This window comes from Muntiacus reevesi, chromosome 1, assembly GCF_963930625.1.
Source record: "Muntiacus reevesi chromosome 1, mMunRee1.1, whole genome shotgun sequence".
NCBI lineage: Eukaryota > Metazoa > Chordata > Mammalia > Artiodactyla > Cervidae > Muntiacus > Muntiacus reevesi.
This window is the reverse complement of record NC_089249.1, coordinates 197,224,058-197,244,970: the sequence shown is the minus strand read 5'-3', so window position 1 is coordinate 197,244,970 and position 20,913 is coordinate 197,224,058. Positions and strand designations below refer to the sequence as shown.

Below are 20,913 nucleotides of genomic sequence, written 5' to 3'. Positions count from 1 at the left end.
GTGTAGAGTTCAGGGCTGGGCCGGGTCTTGGGGTTCGCTTGTCCCCAGAGAATTTGGACTCTGAGCAGTTAAAGATGGGACCTGCTGGAGTCATAGCACTCAGGGATCGCTTTTTCAAAGGCAGGCAATCTGGAAGGTTCTGTGAAGTGGGGCTTAAGACACAGCTGTTCATGCACAGGCTTGGCTGGACGGGCTGCCCTCTGAAGGCGCCGAGGGGACACTGATCTCCTGAACTCCTTGGAACAAACTCATTCCAGACTTCACTGTTGAGCTTGATGTTGGCTGTGAACCTGGGCAGAATCCCAATCCTTCCGGTTGCAGATCAAGCTTCTGGGTTTGACGGAAAGGTCCCACTGGGTCTTGGCACCAGGGAGTCTGTTTTGATGACTGGTTCTTGAACCATGTGGGGCTGTAGGCTGAGCCCTGTCCAGGGATCATTTGGCAGCTGCTTCTGAACCCTTTGGCATCTAGAGACCAGGCTCTCAGGGACCAGCTGGGCAGCCACGAGGCAAGGATCAAGATGGCCCCTGCGCTCCACAGGGCACGAGGCGGGCTGCGGGACACCCCCTTCCTCCCCAGGGCCACTGGAGTTCCCAGCTGGGAGGGGAGGCAGCGACTGGCCAACATGGCCCGGCCCCTTCCAGCTCTGAGCCGGGTGTGTGCGGAAGGGGGAGGAGATTCAGGAGGAGGAGAGGGTGGGCTGGGTGCCCAGAGTGCAGCTCAGGCCCTGGGCGCCCGGCGCACAATTCCTCCAGGGTCACAGCGGTTTCCGTCTTGAGGAAGAGGAGGGTGTCCTTTGCGGGCACCCTGGCCCAGGGCCCCTGGACTCGGAGTAAAGGTCACTTGTCTAAGAGGCACTATTGTGGCAGAGCTCGGGCCTGGAGCTGGGGGGCCAGCTAGACGCCCTGCAGGGGGTGGTTGGGGTCGCTGCGCTCCCGCTTCACCAGGGGCTCGCCCCGTCCTCGGCTCTCCGAGTGGGCCTCGCTGATGTCATCTGTGGGATTGGATGGGGTAGGGGGCACGAACAGGCCAGGTGAGGGCCCTGCCTTGGCTCGGGTCTGGGCTTACTGGGGGTCTTCCTCCTCGCGACCACCCTCGACCAGCGCCCACGTGCCTGGGTCATGCGCCTGGTAGGGTCCCCCATGGGCGCTAGGCCTCCCATCCCCGTGGGGCAGGGAATGGGCCCCAGGGGTGCTCACTGCCCCACCTGCCCACTCCCTCTCCAGACGAGGAGGGAGGAGCCCCTTAGCTGCCCCAGTCCCGTCCGTGGCCCTGCTCCTCCGGGCCTGGAGTGGACGGCCAGGGGAGCAGGACAGTCATCTAGGAGGAGCGGAGGGGGTGGGGCTTCTGCTCTGCACCCTGGTGGGCTTGCGGGCTGCTGCCCAGGGCCCCGCCTTAGGGGCCACCCCCCCACACACACACTGTGCCCAGGATGGGCGGGAACGCCCAGACACACCCACCTTTGTCAAGCAGTGTCAGCGACAGGGAGGCCAGGTCGTTGAACTGCAAGAAAGAGGCTCAGAGTCAGGGGCTCCGCAGAGCGGACCCGGGGAAGGTGAGCCGTGTCTCCAGTGGAAGCCAGTTCTGGCTTTGTAAGTGAGGGGGCTTATGCCCTGAGAAACGGCCCTGAAGCTGTGGGGGCCTGGGCTGTCCCCTCTGACACTCTCTGGGCCCTGCCTGGGAGTGGCTGGAGGGCAGAGGGGGTGCCGACTGCCCAGGCCAGCAAGGGCACAGAGGCTGTGACCTCTGAGTGCTCAGGGAAGAAACGGCCGCTGTTTTTCACGGCTTATCATGCACTAAAATCTCTGTAAGATTTTAAGATTTTAGTGCACTAAAATCACCTTGTTTCTTCTGCAAAACAAACCCGTCATGACCCAGAAATACACTCCCAGGTACGTACACCAAAAAATTCAAGCAGATGTTCAAACAAAACGTGTACAGAAATGCTCACAGCGGCATGACCCCCACCAGCAGAAGCTGAAAACAGCCCCTCCAGCAACAGGTGATGGCTCAGCAAAGTGGTGAAGAGCCAGGCAGAGAGTCCTCTGCCATAAGGAGAGAAGCCCTGACACGCCACAGGGACAGACCCTGAGCAAACGAGGCTCGGGGAGAGCAGCAGACACAGGAGGACACGGTGTGACCCCACGGCTGGGAAAGCTCCTGAAGAGGCAGATCCACAGAGGGGGCGGGTGGCTGCCAGGGACTGGAGGAAGGGGTACATGGGGGGACTGCCAGTGGGAATGGGGTTTTCTTTTGGGGAGGTGGAATGTTCTAGAACAAGGTACGTGGGGGTTTCACAGCGTTGTGAATGTACTAAATGCCATTTGATTGTTTACTGTGAGATGATTAAAGAGGTAACTGTTACGTTCTGTGTATTCTACCACCTGGAGGCAGGGGTCTCATAAGGAGGTGACAGAGGAGCCAGGGCCTGCCTGTGTCACCCGACTGGCGCAGGCGAGCTCTCTCCCACCGGCTGACCCCCCACACCCGAGCCCCACGAGTGTGTCCTCTTGGACCCTGAGGCCTGCCCTCTTGTCCCGGGGTTGGGGGAGCGCTCACCTCTCCCATCACAGCAATGGGCGTCTCTCCAGTGGCCTCGGCGACCCGGTGCTCCACCAGGTAGAACATGTACTCGTCGTAGAGCAGCCGGATGAGGTGGAAGGAGCCGAAGCTGGCGGCGCTGCGCAGGGTCAGGTCTCGGATCACCATGGAGCTGGAGCGGCAGACACGGGCTGGCACCTCCGGGACACCAGGCTCCCCTCCAGCCCCAAGCCGGCCCACAGGGCGCCAGCCAGCCGCCTGGACCACCCACCTCCCCTGCCGTGCCCATGTCCGCGTCTAAAAACAAGGCTCAAGTTCATGGTGGCTTCGTTGCTTTCATCCAAAAGCAGGGGGTGGCAAACTGTGGCCGATCCAGACTGGATCCAGCCCGTCACCTGATCTGGAATGGCCCACGTGCCAAGAACAATTTTCATAGTTTTGAATGGTTGCGGGGGAAAATGTCAAAAAAAGTTCTAATTGGTACAGTAATGCAAATTAACTATACTTCAAAATAAATGCATAAGTAAAAGAATTCTATTTCATGACACGTGCGAAGTACCTGAATTCCCATTTCAGTGTCCATAAATAAAGTCTTATTAGTCATGTCTGTTTTGATGTGCTGTGTGCCATCTGCCTGGAAAACTTTGTTGCTCAAAGAGCTCTCCTATCTCATTCTTTATAGCAAAGTCTAAAGGGATTGTTTAATGTGGTGCCCAACCACACACTCTGGCCTGCACACACATCTGCCATGCGGCCCCCAACACCCAGAGGCACCATCTCAGAACCCACCTACCCTCGGTGACGTCTAATTGCTATGAGAACGAGAAAAGAAGCAGGAAGGGACGAGACAGGAGGGGACCCACAAGGTGAATACCACCCGTGACAGTAATGGAACTCAAGGGGCCTCACCCTGGGTTCCAAGGGTGTCACCCTGGAGTCCAAGCATCCACAACCCAATCAGACCAGTCCGTGTGTGCCAGCCACAGCCCCAGATCATTTCCTTCTGTGTGGACACCTCTCCCTTTGCTCCCGGCTAAAGAGGCTCCTCACCATCTTGGCTTTGGCACTGCTCAATTCAAAGTGATGTTTGCTCAGAGACCCTTTTGAAAAGCTAACAAGCCTCAGTTTATCTTTTAATAGGTTGAAACTGTTGTTACTTGCGAGTCAGTAAAGACAACTGACAACAAATCAGTTTCCTTAATTCTTTTTGCATCTTCTGGGGCCAGTGTGTAGACAGACACACTCTGAAGGCAGGTGGGTTCAGCAGCAGAAATGGAGAGCTGACTCCAGCTGGCTGTGGCTTCAAGATGCCCTATGAGGCACCAGGTGGTGAGTGCCTGTGTCCAGAGGAGCATGTGATCTTTTAAAAATTTATTATTACTTTTGGCTGTGCTAGGTCTTTGTTGTTCCTCATGGGCTTTCTCCAGTTGGCAGCAAGCAGGGATTGCTCTCTGCTTGTGGTGTGTGGGATTCTCACTGCGGTGGCCTCTCATGCTGCAGACCATGGGCTCTAGGCACGGGGCCTTCAGTAGTTCTGGCGCACAGGCTTGGTTGCTCCGAGGCATGTGGAATCTTCCCAGACCAGGGATCAAACTAGTGTCCCCTGCATTGGCAGGCAGATTGTTAGGCTCTGGACCACCAGGGAGGTCCCAAATGAGCACTGTAGGAAGCAAAGGTCACTTGAAGAACTTTCACGAATGCAAAGGCTGTGTAACTGAGCCACACTGCCAATCAGGCTCACAGTCCCTTTCTTGTTCATTCATTTGTTCATTCAACATCCAGATGCTGAGGATGCAGGAGTGAACAAGAGTAAACATCGTGGCTCTTGAGGGGACACTCCTGATCATCGAGGAGACAGGCAACAGACCATCACACAAAGGACAAGGTGACAGGCAGTGGAAGAAAATCGGGTGCAGGGGACGGAGGCTGAGGAGGGGTGTGCTACTCCACACGAGAGGCCTGCAGGCTTCTCTGAGGACAATCGGGCCACACAGCTCCCTGGGGAAAGCACGTTCCAGGCAGGGGAGGGCAGTGCAAAGGTCCTAAGGATGGCAGCACATGAGGACGGAGCTGGGGACTGGGAGTGACGGGCCAGCATAGCCATCTGAGGGGTCAGAATACGCTGATAAGAGTCAGATAGTAAATGGCCTTGTCCCCTCTGCTCAGCTCTGCTGAGTTTGCAAACAAGCGGGCCTGGTAGACTGCCAGGCGGACAGGGGTCTGAACCCTCAGCTATGGTGGGCTGACGGGCTGTCCAGTGCCTAGAACAGCTGGTGGTCTTCCTGTGCTCAACTGTGACAAAACGATCCACTTCCTTGTGTTTATCACTGCCTGGGACCGGAATGCCCTTCAGGGCCCCTTTGGGCTGGTCCTCCTCAGCCTGAGTTTCCCGCTTCTGTCTGCTCAGGTGAGAACTGCAGGGTAGGAATCGTTTTCCCTGGGTATCCTGACGACACTGTCTCCCGGCGCCCTGGGCTGGACGCTGCTCGGGCTCCTGGCCTACATGTGATCTGCTGTCTTTTCCCTGAAAACCATCGTGATCGGCTCTTCTCAATGTCTGAATGTCACAGGGAGGCTCGGGCTCCTTCTCTGGGCGGGGAACCCAGCAGCTCTCAGAAACTTGAGCCCTTAGTTCTGAGATGTCTTCTTTTCTTTCTTTAAATTTTGGCTTCACAGGGTCTTCATTGTGGCCCATGGGCTCAGTACTTACGGCATGGCCTTGGTTGCTCTGAGGCATGTGGGATCTTAGTTCCTCAACCAGGGATTGAACCTGCATCCCCTGCCTTGCAAGTGCTTTAACCACTGGACCACCAGGGAAGTTCCTGAGATGTTTTCTTGATTATGTTTTTATTATTCTCTTTCCCTCCAATTTCTCTCTTTAAAAAAAATTTCCTATTAATTGGATAGTAAACGGCATGAATTGATCCTTCCATGTCTTTTTTCTTTCTCTTTTTTCTTTCATGGGTTCTCTTTCTCACATTTTTCTTTCTTCCTCCCTCTGTTTTCTCTCCCATGTTTACTTTCTGTGGCGGTTAGTTTTCTTTGTCAGTGATGGGAAGTGATTCAGTTCAGTGTGAGTTGGAGTTGCCGTGGATCCTGTTCACCATCTCTCGACTAGAGGTGGAGAAGCTCAGCCTCCACACCAGGGCTGGGCCTCACCTGGTCAGCTGAGGGGCCTTGGGAGCAAAAGTGAAGTTTTCCTGAGGAGGAAGGCGTCCCACCTGCAGATGGTGGTGTCTGCTCCCACATAAGTGTCCAGCCTGCTGGTTCTCTGTACAGACTTCAGATATCTTGGCCCTGTGATCACGCCAGCCCATTCCCAGAAATGAATCTCCTTACATTCATGCACACACATGCCTAATTAATCCTAATACAGTTTTGTTGTATGTAGTTGCTCAGTCATGCCCAACTCTTGCAACCCCATAGACTATGGCCTGCCACGCTCCTCTATCCATAGGATTTTCCAGGTAAGAATACTGGAGTGGGTTGCCATGCCCCCCTCCAGAGGATCTTCCCAACCTAGGGATTGAACCCTCATCTGCTGCATTGCAGGTGAATTCTCTACCACCGAGCCGTCTGGGAAGCCTGTGATACAGTTACACACATTTTAAAACAGGTCTACATAGGGACTTCCCTAGTGGTCCAGTGGTGAAGACTCTGCCTTTCCACTCCAAGGGGCTGGGTTTGATCCTTGGTTGGGGAACTAAGATCCTACAAGCTGTGGCATGGCCATAAATAAATAAATAGGCCCACCTAACCCTGACCCAGGACTACTCTGTGGGGAGTTGACACCTGTCTCTACCTCTTGCCTGCACTTGGCAGTGAGGGGATAGAGACTCATGTCACATCCTATTTTGCTGGTCACCGTCCTCACTGGCCCCTCTCACTACGATTCTCTATCTGGTTCTCACCCGCCACCATCTGCGCCTCCCATTCTCTCTAGACCTTTCCTTTACCTCACCCTGTGGGGACACTCTAGGGGCAGAAATAAAGGCTTGTGCTGTGTTCTTCCCAGCAGGGAGGCCCGAAACGGAGGCTTCTGTCTGCAGGAGCCTTTGTAACCTGGGCCTTCCCTGGTGGACCAGTGGCTACGACCTGGTGCTCCCAATGCAGGGGGCCTGCGTTCAATCCCTGGTCAAGGAATTAGAGCCCACACACCCCAACTAAGACCCAGCACAGACAAATAAATAAATGTGAATTAATTTAAAAAGTAATGGTGCATTAAACAAAAAAAGTTAATTAAAAAAAAAAGAAACATCTGTAACCCAGTTTGAGGTCCCAGGAGGGCTGCCCCTGGGAGCCCCCAGGAATGAGTCCCAAAGGCTGGCCTGCGTCTGTGGGCCTCGGCCCCCTCCACCTCCCCAGCTCTCTGAGAGATGACGTGCACACTCACCTGTAAAAGGACCACTTCAGCAAGAACTGCCGGGCGGCCTTGGGGAAGCTGGGGCTGCCCGCGTGCTGCTTCAGGACCTGGGTGACCACATTGTCTAGCCAGCTGGCCCACTGGTCCAGGGAGCTCTGCTGCTGCAGGGTCAGCTTGAAGTCCTGCTCCAGCCGCTGTACCACACCCTCCTCGCACTGGCACACCCATGAGGCCTGCTCCTGTGGGCGTGGGTGGTGCTGGGTCAGCGACACGTCCTGGGCATGGCCCACGGCTGGATGCACGTGAGCACAGATGCCCACTGCCCTCAGCCTTTTCCAGCATGACACCCGCTTCATGGGGTAGAGACGGAAGGGCATTAGGAGGGGACCTGCCAGGCTTTGAGGGCTTTCATCCAGGTTTCTTGCATCGAAGCCCAGTCTGTACCTCATCTTTGCCTTCTGGTTTTTTTGTGGGGGGGGCTGCCAGGAGCAGCATGTGGAATCTTAACTCCCAGACCAGGGATGGAACCTGTGCCTCTCTCACTGGAAGCTCAGAGTCCTAACCATAGGAACATTAGGGAAGTCCCCATTGGGTTATTTCTAAGTGGCCGCTCCTCTGTGGGTATGTATGTTTATTCCATGGATCAGCTCAGGGCCTGAACTAGACATAGATATGGCAGCAGGACCCATCTGACGGCGGCCTGTACTTTTCTAAGACCAGAACAGAGCCATGAACATGGCATGGGGAAGGCAAACTTAAAGAAAACAAATCAAGGTCTTGGTCCCAGCGCCTGGAGGCCAGGGGAATGATCACAGAGTAGAACCTAGGGGTCCCAGACTGGCTGTGGAGGGCTTCAACCCCAACCGTTCCCATGCAACACAAATGTGGGCCCCGGTGAGGTGCCCAATTTGCTGTGGGCTAAGTTTGGTGGGTCTCTGCATTTTTCTAGCGGGTGGGAGCTCGGCCAGTGGGTTCTCATGCCTGCCTCTGTTGGGGAGGTGCCTGGGAGAAGTCGCCTGCATGTGGGATGAGTCACCTGCACATTGGCGAAGTCCACGCGGTTCAGGTCGCTGAGCATCTGGTTGATCTGGGAGGTGTTCTGCAGCACTGCCCGGGCCGCCTGCGCCAGGTGGTTGAGGGACGTGTACCTCCGCAGGGTCTGCGCAAAGGCACTCACCACACCGACCTGGGGAGGAGGCCTGGGGTGAGCCTGTGTCTGCTCCAGGAGAGTGCAGGAGGACGGGTGGGGAAGGGTGGTTCTGGCAGGTACCCACCCTCTGGACAGGCCCAAAGGCCCCAAAACTGAAGATCAATGAGGGACACACATCGAGTGGCATCTAGCGTGGATGCCGAGCACGGGTGAGGCAGAATTCAGGCCAGCAGCTCTCTGGGGTGGATGGTAAAAATACTGATTCCAGGGCACCACTGGACCAGTCACTCTGGGGGTGTGGCATGGAAATCTTCAATTTTATTTTAAAAACATTTTAATTATTATTTTTTTGCCATACCACATGGCTTGTAGGATCTTAGTTCCCCTACCAGGGACTGAAACTGGGTCCTCAGCAATGAGACTGCAAAGTCCTAACCACTGGGCTCCAGGGAATTACTCAAATCTGCAATTTTCAACAGCTTCCCAGGCAATTCATGTGCATCCTGAAGTTTGAGGCTCACTGGCCTCAGGGATCAATTCCAGGTTGAGGGTGGGATGGGCAGACCAGATTGCCCAGATCTAGCCCCACCTGTGTGAGACTGTAGGAATGCTTGAGATAGGAATGTGATCACCTCTTCTCCATAAGGAGGCCTCATCTCCACATTTTACAATCTCATCTGTGGTCAAGACTATAGCAAAAAGGGCAACCACAAAGAGACTGAATCCCCCTCCTACAATGAGCAGAGAAATATTCAATTTGTTCCAATTCAGTCCAAAAGTCTCCCAGCAAAGACACCTTCTGTCAGGCCAGCAACTCCCAGCACCAGCCTCCAACAGAGACATCCCTGGCCCTTCAGGAAGCACCCCGTCTTCAGGACACTTGGGACCAGCCTGCTTTCTCTGGAGCCCAGGGGCCCTGAAGTTCCCCCAGGACAGAGAGGAGTCCCCTCCCTTCACAGCACAAGGCGCCCCGGGGGTGACCAGTGTGGTCTGGAGGCCCAGACCCTGACCATTACCTTGGTCTGGATGACCTGCTGTGGGAAGTCGCTCATGGCATTGGTCAACCAGCCTTCCAAGCTCTTGGCAAAGTTGCGGATGGCTTGTGTCAGGGTACCTGGGGACATGAGCCATGGTATTAATTGTGAGAAAGGCAGCCTCACCCGTCAGGATCAGCTCAAGTGCAAGAGATGCACACGCCATGGAAATCACCCCCACCGAGAACAAGTAGCACAGACTAGAAGAGATTGAGAATTTAGGGCTCTTATGAGGGAGACACTGAGTGGGAACACTGAGCAGACACTGACACTGTGCCGGCCCTGCATCGTTCATCTTTGCTCATCTACCCGTCTACACTAGCGGTTCTCACCCCGGCGACCCTGCCCCAGATGACATAAGACCATGTCTGGGTAAATCTGTGGCTACCACGACCAGGGGGCTTCTGGCAGCCAGTGGGGAGAGGACGCTGCTTCACACTCCACAGTGCTGAGGGGGAGAGCCCCTGATACACACAAATGTGTGTAAGTGCATTCTACCGACTTCCAAATTTGAGACAGCTTGCAATAAATGAAACACATTTTTTTGAAAAACCAAAAAACCCCCCCAAGTGTTATAAAAAGAAAGATACCCCAATTTCAAACCTTAACACAGAGACTCTAAATGAACACTGCGCTGAACAGTTTCCAGGAAGGCAAGGCCAAAGGACAAGTGCAATGGTTTTGCTATTTTCCTTTTGCTGGCATAAAAAGCACAGCTTATCAAAAAGACGGAGGTTCCCCAGCGCTAACAGACACGGGTGTTTACAGAGAGGCCTTGGGAAAGTGAGGCTCAGGGCCCGGCCCCTCACTCTCACGGGGTGGGGACCCCACCCTAGGGAGCCAGCAGGCGGGCGCCTCCTAGTGGTGGGCGTGTCACCGCCTCCGAAGACCAAGGGGGCCAGTGGGGACAAAGGCCCTGGGACGGGGCGCGGTGGGGGCGGGTCAGGAGGGGGCGGGGCGGGCGCTCCCGGGGGCGGGGTCAGGAGGGGGCGGAGCGTTCACTGGGTGCGCTAGTTGGGGCAGGGCGCTCACTAGGCACGGGCCGCAGCACGTCCGGGATGAGGATCTCCACCAGCGCCTGGTACAGGATGTGGTCGCAGGTCCTCATCCACCGGAGGACAGGGTCGCACTTGCACAGAGACACCAGCTTGTCCTTGGGGAGGACGGCGCCTTCTGGCTCCTCGTCACTGCAGGGAACAGGGGACACCAGGGAACACGGGTCAGCCGTCGGCTCAGGGGCGGCTCTCCTGGGATAGATGAGCCGGGTGAGGCTGCAGGACTGCCCCGTGCAGGCCAGCTCCCCGTCCCGTGGTCACCCTGAGACCACACGCGCACGAGGGTGTCTGAGCGCCAGCTCTTGAAAAGCTAGAGCATGTGTCTGGGGGCGGTCTGCAGGGTAAACCCGGGCTGGTGAAGAAAGCCACGTCTGGGGGCCAAAGGGCAGGCAGTACCTGGCAGGTAGAGAGGTGGGACCATCGCTAGAGGATTTAGAATTCCAGAAGGAGAGCCACAGCTTCTCAATGTAGTGGAACTGGAGGTTCATGACGACGTCTAAAGTGGCCTAGGAGTAAACGCGCTGGTTAAACACACCCACGTGCGCAGGTGTCTGTCGTCAGAACATAGGTAGGAGCAGCCGGGCTGCAGTGGGGTCTTTCCAAACCCAGAGAGACCATGAGAAGGGATGGGGTGAACAAAGAGAGAGTCCATCTACTCCTCGGCCACAGGGAGGGAGGCTGGTGCTGTCTGCTCCCTGTCGCCCACCAGAGACACCCAGGGCTACTCCGGCGCTGGCCCCATGCAGCTGAGCGAAGCACCCACTGGAGCCCCGGGGCTGGGCTTGGGGCAGTCACCTCGCAGTGCCGCCGGTAGGCCAGCTGGAGGGCCTTGACATCATGCAGCGTGATGCTCTCCTGCAGCAGGACGCTGCCCAGGTCGGGAGCCGGGAACTCGGGGAAGACATGGGACACATCTAGGGGAGGAAGATGGGGGTCAGCAGGGCCGAGGACGGCATGCAGGAGCCGCTGGCAAGCCAGCAGGCTGGGGATACTGGTGGGACGTGCTAATGGCCCCACCACAGCCCCAAGGGTGGAGTCCTGGCTTCCCTCTCCGCCACACGACCTTTAAGCTTCGGTTTTCTCAGATTCAGGGTGGGGATGACTTCGTCAGCTCCTGGTGATGTTAAGGACACATGCATACCACACAGACACACATACACACACACACACAAAGGAGGGGAGAGGGCCTAGCACACAGCAAGCTCTCCATTCCCACCAGCAAAGGGGTGGCCGGTGGGGTGGGGTGAGAGCCTCTCCAGGAGGCCCTAACTCGGGGGGGTTTTGTTGGGGCTCAAACATATACTGAAGTGCACAGAGTCCCCCGTGTCTTCAGATGTGTGTGCACCTCCCCCAGCTGCCCTGGGAAGTGGGCTGAGTCAAGATGCTTTCTTGCTGCTCTGGAGGAGTGACTGTTTGGGCTGGGGAAGCACCCTCCCAGGAAAGAGAGCCAGGCTGCCTGTGTTGGGGTCCCCGGGAGAGGCCAGGCTCAGAGGGGTTAGACTCAAAGTACATCTAGTCTTCTTTCCGATGGGCATTTCATTTACTTATTTTTTTCTGACGGTCACTTTACTCCATTTTGGGGGGCTTAATATCCATTAATATGGGAGGCACATGCTGATAATTCAAAAACCTCAGCAATTCCACAAAGAAGGTCTACTAGAACTTGAAAAGGTGGTAGGAAAGAAAACTGTCTGAAATAGCCCTGCTGGTGCTGAAACCCACCCCAGAGGTGCTGAGAGGCCCTGGAGCCTTCCCAGCAGGCCCTGTGCCAGGGTGGGGTGGGGGTGGAGGTAGGGGCAGGGGGGCTCACCGATGTACTGTTGGTGGTGCTGGCTCTGGGCAGCCATGGCCTGCTCGGGCGTGCTGTGCAGGCTGCCATGCGAGCCGCTCTCCCCAAGGCTGTCCGTCTTCTGGGCTGGCCGGTACCTGGCAGGGAACACACGAGCCACTGTGAGGCCCCAGCAGCAGACCCCAGAAGGGGCTGGAGGACTGGACAGGATTTGGTTTGGGAGGGTGTGTAATTTTTTAAAACTTGTGGTCAATTAGAAAACACAAAATTTACCACTGGAACCACTTTCATGTGCACAACTCAGCGGCATTAAGTCCATTCACACTGTCGGGCAACCATCCCCACTATCCACCTCCAGAAGTTTCTCATCTCCTCAGACTGAAACTCTGTCTCCTTTAAACACTCACTCCCCATCACCTCCCCCAGCCCCTGGCCCCATCTACCGCTTGTCTCTGTGGATCTGACTCTAGGGACCTCCTGCGGGTGGAAAAGACAGTGTTTGTCCTTCTGTGTCTGGCTTCTCTTCCTGAGCATCACATCCTCGGGGTTCATCAATGCTGTATCAGGGCTCAGAATCCCCTCCCTTTTTAGGGCTGCATACTACTCCACCATGTGATTGGGCCACATTTGTTCAGCCATCATCTGTTGATGGACCCCTGGGTTGCTTTTATGTGTATATATTCTAATGGTTCTCTCTTAGAAGACAAATGAACTTCTTTACATAGGGTCCCAAATGTCTATTATATGATCTCAAAGCAAATTCTGAGACTTTGTTTTGCCCTCAGCCAGAAAGCAGAGGACAGCCTGTCTAGGCAGCAAACTGAGAAACTAACAGAGAAGGGCTTCCCGGGGTAACTGTCTGGAGCCCAGATGGACAAGGGGATCCACTTTGAGGTAGGAGTTCCTTTCCTTGTAGAACATGGGGCCAGGCTCGCTGGGAGGCGGGAGGACGTGGCTCAGATGTGTGTGGACCTCCTGACTGGGGGATGGGCTCCCCGTGGCAATGACACAAGCCTGTCGCCGTGAAACATGCATCTAAATCCTCCAGGTGCTCTCAGGGGCCTGAACCCCACAACGGAAGCTGCACCCCTTGTCTGGGGAAAACCAGGAACAGGAGGGACTGCTGGTTCCGGAGAACACTCCGGACTCCCTCCTGTGACCTCTAATTCCTGTAATTGGCCATGTGGTTGGGAGTCACCCGGACCCCTTAAGCAGCTAAAATGGGGTGTCAGCCATGCAGCTCAACGAAGGCACGACAGTGCCAAGTGGAGGTGAGTGGGGTGCGCCCCTGCCCTGGAGCTGAGTAGATTCTGGAAAGCGGCTTGGGACACAGCGGGGCAGAGGGGTGACTGGAAGGGGCCGGGGAGGTGACATTCCAGGGGGCTCTGAACCAGGTATCTCCACCTAGGGTGGTGAGAGGGCCATTTCTGCCACCTATTTTGAAAATATAGTTTGATCCCCACCTGGCCACACCCGTTCCTTCACGCCTAGTCTGTAATGAGTGTCGTGCTACACAGGCAGAGCTGAAGACACTTCACAGACAGTGTCTGCCTGCAAAGCTGTGGGTATGTACTCTCTGGCCCTTTACAGAAAAACTGTGCTGATTCCTGCTTTAAGAGGCGAGTAGGTGTGTGATGCACAGGGAACATTCCAGAAAATGACCAGGCCTTTCCAGCCATCAGACCCAGAGGTCAGGAAGAAGCAGCCACTTCAGTGTACAAGCTTCTTTTTCCTGCTTCTGGGGCTGTGTTCAATGTTCTTTCTTTCTTTGTAGACAGGGAGGAAAAATGCAAGATTGTGATTCTAACTCTACGCACTATGCAAAAGGCAAAAACAAAGGAGCAAGTAAAACAAACAGCAGTTGTTGCTGGAGGCTGATGGGGAGGGATGACCAACAGGAGGAGTGGGGTGAGCATTTCGGGCAGTGAAACTATTCTGTATGATCCTATGATAGTGGATACATGTCATTACAACTCTGTCCAAACTCACAGAATGTACACACACAGAGTGAACCCTAATGACAGCTGTGGACCTGGGGTGGTAAAGATAGATCTGTGTGGGTTCACCAGCCGTAACAAAGGCCCAGCATCAGAGGTGTCCTGCTGGCCTCACTCGAAGCCAAGTGGAAGTGAAAGGCTGACCTTCACCCACCTCCTAGATGTGGTCAATGCCCCAGAAACACCCTCCCTCCATTCCCCCTAGTGACAACTCGCAGGCAGGCTGGCTGGTCCTCAGGCCGGCCTGGGACAGCTCACCCACCTGGGCTTCTGATGCACCGGCTGCTGCCGCATGGCCATGTACTGCGTGTCCTCCTGCAGCCGGTTCAGGGGCGAGTCTGGCTTCAGGCGGATCCCGTAGTAATGGTACTTGGAGTTGCCCCTGGGAACCGAACATCTGGGTCAGCTCTCTTCGCACATGTCCTGAACCGTGAGACTAGGGCTCTGCCCCGGCCTCCTCCCTCTCGGGGAGGGCTCTCGGGGCCTGTGTTCCCTGGACCGTGTGGGGAGTATTCACAGACTGGTCCGTGGTCAGAGAGGTTCAGGAAATTCTGTAAAGACTTTGCTCTCTGGGAGATTCTACCTTAGTTTACTATAGGGGAAATGATGATTGAAGGGTTTTAAACAATTTCTTTAAGGAGACAGGTCAGAAGGAACTCCTGGGAGGGAAGAACAGACACACGGCCTTGCAAACACCCTGCTTCCAGTGTGGAGGTGGGGAGCAGGGGGACGGAGCCCCAGTCTTGAGGCAGCATCCAGGACCCTGGGAAGGTGGAGGCCCCAGGAGCCTTCCAGAAAGGCCCGGGGCAGGGGTGGTCATGTCCCTGAAACCAGGGCCCAACTGCCCCTCCCCCCCCATTCATGGCTTGTAAGAATCTCCTCTGTCAAGGATCCCAGGGTGGCAGAGAACTCTCCAGGATGCCAGTTTCACAGAGGGTACAGGTGAACCCTGACACCCACATACATGTTCCTTCACCCAACCTGGCAGGCCGTAGGCCGCAGGCCAGGGCGCCTCACACATGGGCCAAGCCCCTGCTTTGAGCACAGCGTGGCTGTCTTTTTCTAGCAGGAGGACCCGATTTCTCTTGTGGGGTAAGTTTCCTGCCTGTGACGGTCCCTGGCTGCTGTCACCCAAGGGCAGCCCTCAGTGGACCAGTCCAGGCTCAGTAAAAAGCATCAAGACACAGTGAATCCCACTCTGCTAGACAACCTGGAGGCTGCTGTTTAAAAAGTTGGTTACCATGAAAAATTTCCAATGGAGAGAGAGAGCTGGGGGGAAGCCTGTGTCCTGTCCCCAGGAGGTGAGTGACCTCTGGCCCACCCCATTGGGGGTGGCCTGGCTGCTGCCCATTCAGACCAAGTCCACGTGCACCTGGAGCTGTGGACATTGGGAGGTGTGGAGAGGAGGGTGCCTCGCATTCTCTGAAAGCTGGGTGTCTGGATAAGGGAAGGGGGTGGGCAGGCAGGCAGGTCAGGGGCTGCCAGCCTCCCCCAGGGACCCACCTGGTGCCCAGCCGCCGAGTCCGCAGGCCCATGAACACGGAGCGAATTAGCTTCCCAAAGGAGGCGGCGTTCACCGGGTCCAGCTTGTGCTCCTGACAGTGCCGCAGGTAGTGGTTGTAGAGTGAACTTCTGGGGAGACTCACACCCTCCGCGGTCTCATAATTGTCCAGGAGCCACTGCAGCTGGATGGAGAAGACATGCCCGATGCTGACACACACCCACCGGGACTGTCACACGTCACACGCTGGCCCACCTCAAACATGACCGGGGACTCGTGGCTACCGTCAACAACTCGGGGTCAAGAGACCTGGGGCACACTCATCAATCAGTAGCTTCTGTTTACTCATTTGTTTATTCCCTCCACTTCTAGCCAGACTTTCAGGTTCCCTGACTTAATTTATAAAAACCTGAACGTGATGGAGAACCTTAGGATCTGTCTTCATCATCACTGAAAGCCCCCCAGGTCCCGCACACCAAACATTTCCTAAACCCATGGGGACAGAGATCATCTGATGCCAAGAGAAAGACGGATGAAGGAGAGCTCGACGGTCCATCAGCATGGTGCCCAGGGTAAGGGAACATCACCGATGTCCCTGTACTCATGACCCAGAGAGAGAGAGAGAGAGAGAGAGAGAGAGAGAGAGAGAGAGAGAGAGAGAGAGAGAGAGAGATGAAGACAAATAGCCAAGTTTTGAGCTCAGGTTGGGGGACGGCCTAGAGGCTCCACAAAGGCAGAGCCTCACCTGCCATCTGAGCAAGCACCGCGGGGTCTACGCAGGTTCACTGCCGGATGCCGCAACCTGGCGTCATCCCCACCCGCTGAGCATCACTCGCCAATGACACTACACGACCAGAGGGCCCAGTTTCCCCTACACAGCTCTGCCTCGCCCACAGCACACCCACCACCGGGGTCCCAGCGCCTTCACGCAAGCACAAGGAGAAGGTGACAGGATCACCTTTTGGTTCTGGGTGATTCTGCTGCCATTTTCTCTGCCGATATTCGCACAATTTCTATGTCAGTAGCAAATAAAACAAAGAGAATCTTTTCCAGGATAAGTACATTTTTAGCCACATCTGTGATCTGTCCGGATTGCACTCTTCTTGATGATATGGTCAAATCCCTTTTTCAATGAGGAAAGCCACAGAACCCAACAGCCCCGCGGGCTCTGGGCTCCCTGGTGGCGCAGGATCCTTGGACACTTGTGCTTCTAACCTATAAACAGGGGGCGGGGGCTCGGTGACCAGACTTGCCCACCCACCCAGCCCCTCTGTCCTTCAGGGTATTTTTTCCACTCTTGGGAGCAAACACTCCTGACTGTGGCTCCTGAGCCACCCTCACTCTGTTCATATAATTCAGCTTTGAATCTGACCTTCTATCCACCCGGGCTTTCCAGGTGGCACCAGTGGTAGAAAATCTGCCTGTCAATGCAGAAGATGCAAGATTTGCCAGCTAGATCCCCGGATTGGGAGGATCCTCAGGAATAGGAAATGGCAACCCATTTCAGTGTTCTTGCCTGGAAAATTCCATGGAGAGAGGAGCCTGGCGGGCTAGCTACAGTTCATGGGGTCACAAAGAGTCGGACACAACTGAAGTGACTGAGCCCATACCATTTATCCACCCACCTGCCCTGGGTGTTGGGGATACAACTGTGAACAAAATAGACAAAAGGCCTCTATCCTCCAGAAGCGCCCATTCTCATTGGGGGATCAACCCACAAAAAATAAGTAAAATGCCCAGAATGAGAGCTGGTGCTGTTACGGGGAAAATCCAGGAGAGGGAGCTGGCAGCTCCAGGGATAGGGCAGGGGGGAGGAGCTGAGGAAGTGAGTTGAGGGAAGGTGTCCCAGGCAGAGGGTACAGGACATGCAAAGGCCCTGGGGCAGGACTGTGCCTGGTGTGTTGGAGGAACAGTGGGGAGGCCCATGTGGCTGAAGCAGAGTGGGTAAGGGGGAGAGAGAAAGGGAGGGCAGGGAGGGGATGTGGCAGGTCACGCAGGGCCTTCTGGGCCACGGGGAGGCCTCGGGTTTTCACTCCAAGGAGGTGGGAGCCCTGGAGGTCTGTGTGCATAGGAAGGGCAGGGCCTGACTCAGGTTTTTAGCAGACCACTCTGGCAGCTGCCATGAGAAGGGCCTGGAAGCTGAGCAAGGGCTAGCTAGCAGGCAGCTGCTACAATGTCTGGGAGATTTGGGGGCTGGGGGTAGGGTGAGAGGCTGTGGCCGTGGTGGGAGGGGTGGGAGGAGTAGTCCAATTCCGGGTGGCTCTGAAGGTACAGTCCTGTAGCATTGGGTGTGGCTGCAGCAGGAGGAGGGAAGGCAAGGTAGAGCCCCCAGCAGGACCTCGCTGTCCTAGGTGAGCCGGGAAGATGGAGGGAGGTGAGGGGGTTGTGGGCTTGGGGTGGGGGTTGGGACCCAGCCCTGGACACCTGCGTGGTGCTGCTCTTCCAGGCAGGCAGGCACCTTGGACACTTGAGTATGCAGCTGAGGGGAGAGGCGAGGGGGTTTCAGAGACTCCAAAACACAGCAGTCCAACCTCGACCACTGCTGGAGGCATTTGCCGCGTGATCTGGAGCAGCTTCTGGGCGGAGGACCAGCCCCCAGAGCTGCCAGTTCCAGCCCAGGCCCACCCCATGCTGCCGGGCATGGCTCTGTCACGATGCCACTACTGAAAGCAAAATCATTTTTTAAGATATGTGTTTCTTGATTAAAAAAACAAAGTCATATAATCTGAATGATTCACCTAAAACCAGGTCCTTCTCCCAGGGAGGAATAGTAGATTATGCAATAGGCCAAGGTCACTTCTGCAGGGACTCACGACAGGGGCCGCTGAGTCGGCAGGAGTGGGGGACTTCTCCAGACAGATCGGGAGACAGCAGAGGGGACCAGCGCTGGGGGGTGGTGTGTGCCTGGCCAGCGTGACTGCACTGAGGCTGCAGACACCCTGGCGGGCGACGGTGTCTCCATCCCCAGCGCCTCCTTCCTCCAAAACAGCTGTTCGTTTCCTGCCATCAAATTACCGCCCCTCCCCGTTTCAGAGATGCCTTGGGGCCCACTTTCTCTCTCGGGGGCTCCCACACCAGGCTAGAAGGTCCCTTCAACCCACACACCCCCTTGTCCGAGCCCCCAGGGCAGTCTGGGGAGCTCAGGTAACCCTGACGTCGGAATGGGTCTGGAAAGCACAGGCCAGCCTTCCTGGGGTCCGGGCATCTCGCTGCCCCGCACCAGGCTCGTTCGTCTGCCTGGGCATGGGGACTGCGGTCGGTGGCGCCCATTTCAACTGTCTCCAGTGAGCATGTCTGGCGAGGACTACGAAGGGCTCTTTCTGCAGGACACACAGCCGCCGGTCGCCAGGCCACACCCCAGCTCTCTCCTCGTTCTCCCGGTCCAGACAAGCTCCTGGCGGTTTTCCACCAGTGAGAGCCCGAGGGTCACTCTTTCCAGAGACCTTATTCCTCTCCTCTTTGAGCCGCCAAGCCCCAGATCCTACTTCTCAAGCTCCCGTTGGAAGAAAACGACTCAACAAGCCAGCAGGGAGAAAACGGACACAGAGAGGTTCTTCCTGCTCGGAGTTTAAACTCAGGAATGGATGCTAGTTTTGGGGAAGCAGCCAAGGCAAGCCCACCTCCCAGAGGAAAACCGTCAGAAAGTCAGAGGCAGCCCTGCGGCCAGAGACAGCGGCGCCTGCGTTTCGCGTACTTTGTCGATTTCCCGCGGCCACGCCCTCCGCCCGCGGCCACGCCCTCCGCCCGCGGCCACGCCCACCCGGCCTTCCTCGGGCCTCTCTGAGTGCTGGGCCCGCAGGTGGTGCGGCTGCTGCGCTGTCCGCTCCAGAGCTGAAGGGCCCTGGTCCCAGAGCAGAGAATGTGCCCTGCCGACTTTCTACTCGCTCTGCTTGGAGTCTAAGGCTGCTTATCCTCAGGTTCAGACTGGGGGCTGCAGCTGCTGGCCACGCCTGTGACCTGCCCCTCCGCAAACCTTGACGTTTCCGGATCTTTCCCTAGTGGGTGGGGCTTCTGCACCCCCCAACAGCCCCCGGCCGGAACAGTTCACTTTGAACTTCAGCAGGTATTAAAGTCTTGGTGGGGTCATGTTTGGGGTCGGGTTTGACTAATGGGGATTTCTTCTCTTTGATGTTTTAATTCTCCAAGGAACGTCCAATCCCAAGCCAAGTGCCTGAGAAAACATGCCAAAAGCACGTTTTGATTGCTGCCACCTGTCCCTCCTTCAAAATACTGAACCAATTTCCAGTTATGTTAAAGTTGAATTCAGAGAGTTTAGGTAACGGGAACAGGGAGGAGTGTGGGGGAGATGGACGCTTTCCCTCCTCAACTGTATCTGGAAGCTGAGCCTCTGTGCTGTCAGCCCCTCCTGCCCCCATCCTGCCCTGAAAAGCCAGTGGGAGGCAAGGCCATTTTCACCATCCTGGCCTGGAACCTGTGATCACAGTGTGCCCATCAGAGAAGGGTCTTATGCGGCTAAAATCAGTAGGATTTAGTTGATTTGCCCTTTCTCAAATTACCTTTTTTTTTTTTTGCCACACTGTGTCAGATCTATTTCCCTAACCAGGGATCAAACCTATGACACCTTGGGAGCCTGGAGTCTTATCCACTGGACCACCAGGGAAGTCCTTCAAATTACCTTTTTTTTTCCCCCCCAAAGAGCTAATCACAGAATTAGCCAAGAACTTTTATGTCAGCCCCCATAAAATCCGGTGTCATTTTTTGGTGGTGGCGTGTTTGAGTATGAATTTATTTACAGTGCTATCCTCTGCCAGGTCTGGTGGGCGGGATGTTAGGTACACTAAGTACTTTAATCCCTGTCCCACCAGGAGGAAGGCGTTCTTATTCTCCTCTCACAAAGGAAGAGTCTATCTTGATTTCCTTTCGCATTAGAAGGATATTTTTGCTGAATTCTAGGTTGGCTTCCCCCTTCCCCTTTTTGGCACTTTAAAGGTGTCAACTCATTGTTTTCTTTTTTCTTTTTTTTTTTTGGCCTCACTGTACAGCTTGCCAGATCTCAGTTCTGGGATCAGGGATTGAACCTGTGGTCATGGCCACCAGGGAATGCCCTGTTTGATTTTAAAATGCCTATGTAGGTGACAGGCAGAGCAGGGCAGACCAGCAGGTCGACGCACACTTACATGGCTGTTGAGTAAACCGCTTTTGTGAGAGGTGATCCCTTCGCTTTTTTGGAGGTTTTCAATCGCCATTTCAAGCTAAAGAAAATGTGCGCAGAAACAAAACAAAACGGAAAAAAAAAAAAAAAAGGAAATCAGATAGTTAGCATCAGCCAAGATTTGTTTGTATTAATATCCAAACAAAGATCCGCGTGCCTATGGAATAGAAACCAGGCTGGACATAGGCAGGGGATGGGTTAGGTGAGGGATGGATTGTGAGGGGGTAGTGAAGCCTCAGCCCGGAGAGTTACTTCATCACATGCAAAGGTGCCCAGAGCCCGTCAGACACCAGCAGCAGGTGGGGTCCTC

At 55.5% G+C, this 20,913-nt stretch overlaps 1 protein-coding gene across 3 annotated transcripts in view; it reads right to left on the bottom strand.

Annotated features, from left to right (window-relative positions):
* Positions 1-7: 7 nt before the first annotated feature.
* Positions 8-20,913, bottom strand: part of RFX2 (regulatory factor X2) — an 88,963-nt gene continuing 68,057 nt past the window's right edge. For 2 of the 3 annotated variants that reach the window (XM_065917944.1, XM_065917946.1), the window contains 13 exons: positions 20,569-20,643; positions 15,433-15,614; positions 14,192-14,311; positions 11,954-12,069; positions 10,939-11,057; positions 10,540-10,649; positions 10,121-10,275; positions 9,071-9,168; positions 7,941-8,090; positions 6,935-7,143; positions 2,560-2,713; positions 1,461-1,503; positions 8-994 (listed from right to left, as the gene is read on the bottom strand). In XM_065917944.1, coding sequence (XP_065774016.1) covers positions 897-994; positions 1,461-1,503; positions 2,560-2,713; positions 6,935-7,143; positions 7,941-8,090; positions 9,071-9,168; positions 10,121-10,275; positions 10,540-10,649; positions 10,939-11,057; positions 11,954-12,069; positions 14,192-14,311; positions 15,433-15,614; positions 20,569-20,643 — 1,629 coding nt within the window. In that variant the 3' untranslated portion in view covers positions 8-896. The remainder of the gene's footprint in view (positions 995-1,460; positions 1,504-2,559; positions 2,714-6,934; positions 7,144-7,940; positions 8,091-9,070; positions 9,169-10,120; positions 10,276-10,539; positions 10,650-10,938; positions 11,058-11,953; positions 12,070-14,191; positions 14,312-15,432; positions 15,615-20,568; positions 20,644-20,913) is intronic. The other variant, XM_065917945.1, reaches the window with a different exon arrangement.